Below are 7500 nucleotides of genomic sequence, written 5' to 3'. Positions count from 1 at the left end.
AATAATGGTCAAAAAGCTTCCTTAATCCGAGTTTCTGGTATAGCTCTAAGTGATTTTCTCGGAAAGAGATAGATATATATAGATTCAAAAAGATGGATTATGATATACGAATGTATAAACAAGTATGTTTGATATACAGTCAGACTGAGAGTATTCACCAACGACAAACAAAACCCCTGCAGGTGATTCCTCATTAGTGTCTACACGACCACAACACCACATTCTCCCACGGAACATATTAGCACACAAAGGTACTCCTGTTCGAAAACTTAAGGAATTCGGGAACCTTAATACCGTCTGCAATGAAATGGACAGTAACAAGGTTGACATTTTTGGTATTTGTCAAACGAAGAAAAGTAGTAGTTCCAAGACACGACGGTAAATGTGTACTTTTCGCTGGAAAAGATCAAGATTATATCCATGGGGTAGCGATGATTCTGTCCAAAATAATCATAAAGTTACAGGGCTACTATCCAATCACCAATATAATCCTTAAAGTTAGAATTCAAGGGAAGCCACATAACATCAGTATTATACAATGCTATGCACCAACGAACGAAGCGAGCGAAGAAGAAATGGAAATTTGCTAAACTCCCAACAGAGACATAAAAATTGTCATGGGCGATTTAAACGCAAAGCTTTGTAAACAAACAAGTACATCGGACTGCTGTGGTACCCACGGTATTGGAGAAAATAATGAAAGAGGAAAAAACCTTATGGAATTCTCTTCTAACAACAACCTTATTATTGCTAACATCCTCTTTGAACACCATGCTAGGCATCTTCATACGTGGACTTCGCCTGATAAAAAATACAAGAAACCAAATTGTTTTTATCATGAGTATTAGTAAATGGAAAGGAAGCCGATTGTCACAGTGATCACGAACTTTTAGTAGTTGATATTAAGGTAAGACTCGAGCAATTGCAGAAATCACAAGCTCCGGCCAGATATGATTACTCGACAATGAACAATGACTATGTCATCCAAATTTCAAACCGTTTTGAGACACTATTAACCAACGGAACAGAGGATATAATACCAAATGCCTTATGGGAAAGATCAAAGGAAACACTAATTGACACAGCGAGCTCGACTATTGCAAAATAGAGGAAGAGAAACAGGTAATGGATTTCGAAAGAAATTCTTCAGGGAGTTGAGAAAAGAAGAGGAAGAAGGACAAAAGACGTTAACAACCAAGTCGAAATAGAAAATTATAAGCGACAGAATGCAACCGTCCAACAAATGATGAGGAAGGATAAAGAAAACCATATTATTGATCAATGCTAACGCATAAAAGAAAACGTTATTAACAACTCGTTGAAAGATCTCTATCATGGTGTATAAACCCTGCAAATTCAAAGCAAATCTTGACACAGTAAAAGATGAAAACGATATATTTTTGCGAAAGTGGAGAAATGAAAGAAAGTTGGAAACGTTACTGTTGTAAACTGTACACAAAAAGACAAAATAACTGCTCACGGATGAACCCAAGATCTAATTTCCAATGCAGATAAAGATGAACTTCCACCATTGTTTTCCGAAGTCGTCAAAGCTATTAAAAAAATAAAATAATAAAAGGCCAGGTTTGGATGATATTACAGCAGTACTGATAAAACGAGGTGGCGAAAATGTAACATGATTCTTTCATACACTTTGCACTATTATCTGGATGGAAAAGCAATGGCCAGGTGATTGAGTCAAGTCAGTCTTTCTTCCAATACCCAGAAAGGGCAATGCACAACAATGCAATAATATCAAAGCAACAACATTAATTAGTCATTGTAGCAAGATCCTCCTTCAAATCATCGCAGGAAGCATGCACGTAAATAAGAGGAAGAAATACGTGAAGATCAAGCAGGTTTCAGGCCAGGGAAAGGGCAATGCACAACAATGCAATAATATCAAAGCAACAACATTAATTAGTCATTGTAGCAAGATCCTCCTTCAAATCATCGCAGGAAGCATGCACGTAAATAAGAGGAAGAAATACGTGAAGATCAAGCAGGTTTCAGGCCAGGGAAAGGCACGAGAAACCAGATCCTAAACCTCAAATTGGTCATTTTGAAATACAGAAAATGCAACAACAACATTCATCTTGGCTTCATCGACTACAACAAAGCACCTGGCATGGTTTCACACGAAATGCTGTCAAACTGATCAAGAATTTGAACAGAAAGCAGCGGTGAGAACCACGCATGACCTAACGAAATAGTCCAGTACAGAACAAGGTGTATAATCTCACCACATCTATTCAACATCTACTCAGAATGATAGAGGCTCTTAAAGACTTTGTTGGTAGGGCTAAAGTTGGTGGCAGAACAATTACCAATCTAAGATATGCAGACGATGTCGTTCTAATTGCTGGCAGTATAGATGAACTCCAAGATCTGGTGACTAAATTTATCAGATAATCTGTTTGGCTCACTTTAAATGCAAGTAAGACCAAGGTTATGAAAATTTCTAGGACAGAAACTGGACAACGAACAGATTCTGATAAAACAGCAACTAACAACTTTATCTATCCTATGCGATTATACAAATGAAATACGACGAAGGTTGGGTATTGCCAAAAGCGAGATGATTTCACTGACAAGCGTATAGAAAGATAAAATATTATCGATGACAACAAAGAAGAGACTTCTGAACTCTTTAGTTTCCACCATAGCCAGCTCCGGCTTGGAGTGCTGGGTGCTGAATAAAGCGATAAACGGAGGATTGCAAATTTCGAAATGTGGTTTTACCCTCGACCACTGCGGCTCAGCTGGACAAGAAAGATGCTGAATAAATGTGTACTAATAAATGGAATGCAAGGAAAGGTTGTTAACATCAATAACAAGAAGGAAGATGGTATGCGTTGGACATGCAATGGGGAAACAAACCATGGAGATAGATCTGTGGATGAGAACAGTTATTGGAGAGCGAGGCAAGGGGAGACCTAAAACGAGATACTCAGACATGGGTGACAGAGGGATAGGAGAAATCTAGCGGATGACACAGGATAGGAAGTCATGGAGAACCACAGCGGTCAATATTGGAGCTTCGGTTTGATGATGATTCAGTCGCCATCTTTCTATCAACTGACCGGCATCGAAGCAGAACTGGTTCGGAGAGGTCCTCGTACATCCTTCTTCGGGAGTGTCCAGCTTCTGCGGCAGGAGTTCACGGAGGCCCAAGGCAGCGAAGACGTTGTTCATCCGCATTTTGCCGCCCCTGAACAACCTCAAGGTCCTGGGGATTATTAAGAGGCGAGAAGAACCATTTTATATATTATTTTAAATAATGGTATAGTTATTGTCGTTTTGGGGAACCAATAGTATTGGCAAGTACAAACAGTACGGACCTTTAAATTTATTCTTTGGTTATAATTCCTATCCTGGCATTACTTAAAGAATACATCAACATCTTTTTTAACCCGATTTAATCTTAATAAGGAAGAAAATCGAATGAAAACCAAATACTAGACTTCCCTTTACAGCAACAGCAGTATTACCAACCTCGCGTGTTCGTCAGTGCTGCCATAGACCGTGTTGACGTCAATCACACCAGCAAGGATATTGAAGGGTGCGCGAGGACCTGGAATATATAACATGAACAGTTTTGTTTTACCATTTACGAACGTGCATGCATCTATCCATCTATTGACCCAGTCATTCATTCATTCATCCATCCATCCATCGACCTATCCAACCTTCCATCCATCCATTAATTAATCAATTAAATAATTAATCCATCCATTCATCCACCCAACTATCCATCCATCAATCAGTCAGTTCATTCATTAATTTATTAATTAATTCATCCATCCAATGACCTATCCATTCTTCCACCAACCCACTCACCCATTCACCCAACAAGCCATCCATATATTAATCCAAACTAAACAAACAATCCATAGATAAATCACACATCACCCACCTTAACAAAAAAAAAAAAGAAAAAAAAAAAGAGTAAATAACTCAATGGAATATCCTATAATCCTACCTAGCTTGCAATCTTGCCTGACGCCCGAGAAGGCCCTGACGAACTCGAGGCAGGATTGTCCATACAGCTTGTAAAATCTGTCGTCCTTCGGGATAGTGATCTCCAGGCAGTGGGGGTCCTTTGGGATTCCTGGAGGAGGATGACAGCACACTTCAGGCTCGTTCCTCGTCAGGGGGTCTGTCAACACGGCCATAAGTTAATAACGAGAATACAGGGGGAGTATATCTTTTGCCTAAGGGTTAATGTTTGTGTAAATCTTTCGTGACAGGAATATTGCATGGTTATGGTATATATTTGTTGTAGAAGGATGGTTGTAAGTTCATTTGTTTTGCTGAAATAACAGAGGAAGTGTTTCTTTTGTTTTTATGTAAATATTAGTGTATATCTTATTTGACAGGAATATTGCATGGTTATGGTCTTGTTTTTTGGAAGATTATTAGTATTGGCCAACTGGATAGAACAAAGCAAATCTGCAAGTTTGCAATAATCAATAGATTCAAACTGTGTATTTCAAAATCGAAGGACAAATTCTAGAAAAGCGCGTTTTGTGTCCAGAATCCAAAATCTAGGATATTAAACTACATGTACTAACCCCTTTTAGGTTTAAAACCCCGCCCTTCTTCTGCAAAAAGGCTTCATATCTATGGTCACCGTGTATAAACTGTTATTAGCATACAGCTTTTCACCAGTTATCATATTATATATTATCAATTACTTAATCATCAATTATCAGTTTATAAAGAGATGCCAAGAAAACGACAAGATACTGATTTTTTGCAATATGAATCTTCTCTGTATTTTTTTAACATGAGGCCTATGCAAGATGATTTCCTCCTGAAATGTCTTTGACTGAACCTAATATTACGTGGATGGAAATTTGATTGACATGCTAATCTTGTCGCCGCATTTGAATGAAACCTTTCTAACAAAATACGTTTTAAACAAAAACACCACTACCAAAAACGCAAAAAAAAAAAAAAAAAAAAAAAAAAAAACAGCTTATTATCCACACGCAGAGACCTAAGGGACCTCAGAGGGGAAGTCAGGGACAGCTCACCGAGGGGCGTGGCAGTGAGCGTGAAGTCGTGGTCCATGAACTGCCCCCAGGCGACGACGAAGAGCGTGATGGCGTGGTCGTGGTAGCCTCCGTCACGGTGGATGCTGGACGATACCCGCCGGGGATTGGGAAGGGTGCCACCGGGGACGTGGCTCTCTCGTGGCGCTCCCAGGCCATCGCTGTACGCCGGGGGGACCAGTCTGCGAGGGGGGATTATCGCTTTTGAGTCTACGTCGGTCTGTCTTAATCTCTTTATCTATATATTCATCTCCATTTATGTCTACATCTAGATGTATAAAGTACGTATGTTATATATAAATGTTTTGTAAAAAGTGTACATCGTCTTGGTTAAAATTCAAGAAATCTTTAGCGTTAAACAAATCTTTCAAATCACCGCTAACACAGATTTAGCTGGATCTAATTACAAAGAAAAATACCCCATCACGAAAAGAGGAAAATTATATACATATACATATACATATACATATACATGTATATATATATATATATATATATATATATATATATATATACATATACATACATATGTGTGTGTGTGTGTGTGTGTGTGTGTGTGTGTGTGTGTGTGTATGTGTGTGTGTATGTGTGTGTGTGTGAGTGTATATAATTTTCATTTTTTTCGTGATTGGGTATTTTTCTTTGTGTTTAGATCCAGCTAAATCTGTGTTTGCGGTGATGGGGTGTTTATATATGACAAAAATGATAATAATAGTTGACAATGAAAATAATCTCCCTTTCTGACCTCGCAAAAGGAGCTCTGGTGGCGCCCCACATCGGGAAACGCAGGTTATTGCAGAGTCCATCATAGCGCCTGTACCTGCCCGGCACGCAGGTCATAGGCGAGGCGAAGTCAGGGCAGTACCTGGCCACGAGCGTCTTGCCCACGTCCACCTCGGGCAGCAGCTTCCATACCTCCTCGGAGCTTAGGTCGTACCTGGCCATGCAGTTATCAGTCAGTCTACCAGTTATCGTTCATTCGTCCATCCATTCACATATCAGATCACTTATCCGACTTTCCATCCATCTGTTCATTCGTTTTATTAATCTTTTCATCCATCAATTTATCTACCCATTCATTCATTCATTTTATCCAAAACATCCAACCACCCAACCACCCACCCATCCATCCATCCATCCATCCATCCATCCATTCACCCACCCACCCATCCATCCATCCATCCACCCACCCAACCACCCATCCATCCATCCATCCATCCATCCACCCACCCACCCACCCACCCATCCATCCATCCATCCATCCACCCACCCATCCATCTATCCATCCATCCATCAATCCATCCATCCATCCATTTATCCAGCCGTGCTTTTATAAACTCACGTTGTGGCCAAGATCCGCGTCGTGTCGAGCAGAATATCCCCTAAAGGAGCGATGTCTTCGGGCTCCCACTCCCCCACGGGTCCTCGTAAGTTCCCTGATACAAATACAAAAGGATGAGAGGACATAAAATAAAAAGTAATAATAGAAAAAACATGAATAACAGGATATCAAAAGCGGTTATTGTTCTTTTTGAGGAAACCGGAGGACTTTTTTTTTTCTTTTCTTTTTTTCTTTTTAGATCAGATGCGGTTTCCATTGCCGTTTGTGGAAATATATTGTGGTAACGGTTTATAGATATGTTATTATATCCACCCAAAGGAGAGAGAGAGAGAGAAAGAGAGACAAATAGATAGACAGATAGATAGATAGATAGACAGAGAGAGAGAGAGAGAGAGAGAGAGAGAGAGAGAGAGAGAGAGAGAGAGAGAGAGAGAGAGAGAGAGAGAGAGAGAGGGAGGGAGGGAGGGAGGGAGAGACGGACAGACAGACAAACAGAGTGTCATTCAGACAGACAGAGTATAATTCAAACAAACAGAGGCGAAGACTTTAAGTAGGAACACCTAAGCACCTGGACTTACCTCTTGCGGCCAGCGCACTTTGGAATGCTGCATCCACAGCCTGGTAGGTGATGCAGCCGGCCCTAGGGAATCTGTTGTATGAAAAGAGGGCATAAAGTCACGGCAAGAGACACGATCGATAGTAATAATATAATGGCTTTTTAACATTTTCTTAACAATGATGCAATGGAAGCGAAATCATCTTGTTAACTCTTACTTCCTGGTTAAAGGTGAACATATAATGCATAACCTCGTGCAGACTGTTGTCATTCCAACAGAACTGTGTTGCTCAACCTTTATAGTCAGGCGACATATTAAAAATATTTCTTAGACCAAATATTTACTCCATAGATATATGAATACGAATGTGTCATATATATATATATATATATATATATATATATATATATATATATATACAAAGTTTTATAAGTTACTCTATAAGAAAATTAAAGAAAAAATATAAATTAATGGAAAACCTGATTCCTGATTCCAACTAGAAAAACATTATCTCCAAAGACCTGCAAAATAACCTACAAAACAG

General features: G+C 39.5%; 1 protein-coding gene across 1 annotated transcript in view; it reads right to left on the bottom strand.

Annotated features, from left to right (window-relative positions):
• LOC125035264 (chorion peroxidase-like) overlaps positions 1-7500 on the bottom strand; it is a 21685-nt gene that overhangs the window by 7167 nt on the left and 7018 nt on the right. The window contains exons 3-9 of the mRNA XM_047627535.1: positions 6978-7048; positions 6400-6493; positions 5803-5994; positions 5040-5239; positions 3983-4159; positions 3496-3574; positions 3084-3229 (exon numbers count right to left, since the gene is read on the bottom strand). Of these exons, the coding sequence (XP_047483491.1) occupies positions 3084-3229; positions 3496-3574; positions 3983-4159; positions 5040-5239; positions 5803-5994; positions 6400-6493; positions 6978-7048 (959 nt within the window). The remainder of the gene's footprint in view (positions 1-3083; positions 3230-3495; positions 3575-3982; positions 4160-5039; positions 5240-5802; positions 5995-6399; positions 6494-6977; positions 7049-7500) is intronic.

Source organism: Penaeus chinensis, chromosome 19 (assembly GCF_019202785.1).
Source record: "Penaeus chinensis breed Huanghai No. 1 chromosome 19, ASM1920278v2, whole genome shotgun sequence".
Classification (NCBI taxonomy): Eukaryota; Metazoa; Arthropoda; class Malacostraca; order Decapoda; family Penaeidae; genus Penaeus; species Penaeus chinensis.
The sequence above is the reverse complement of the archived record's forward strand: the minus strand, read 5'-3'. Positions and strand labels throughout refer to the sequence as shown.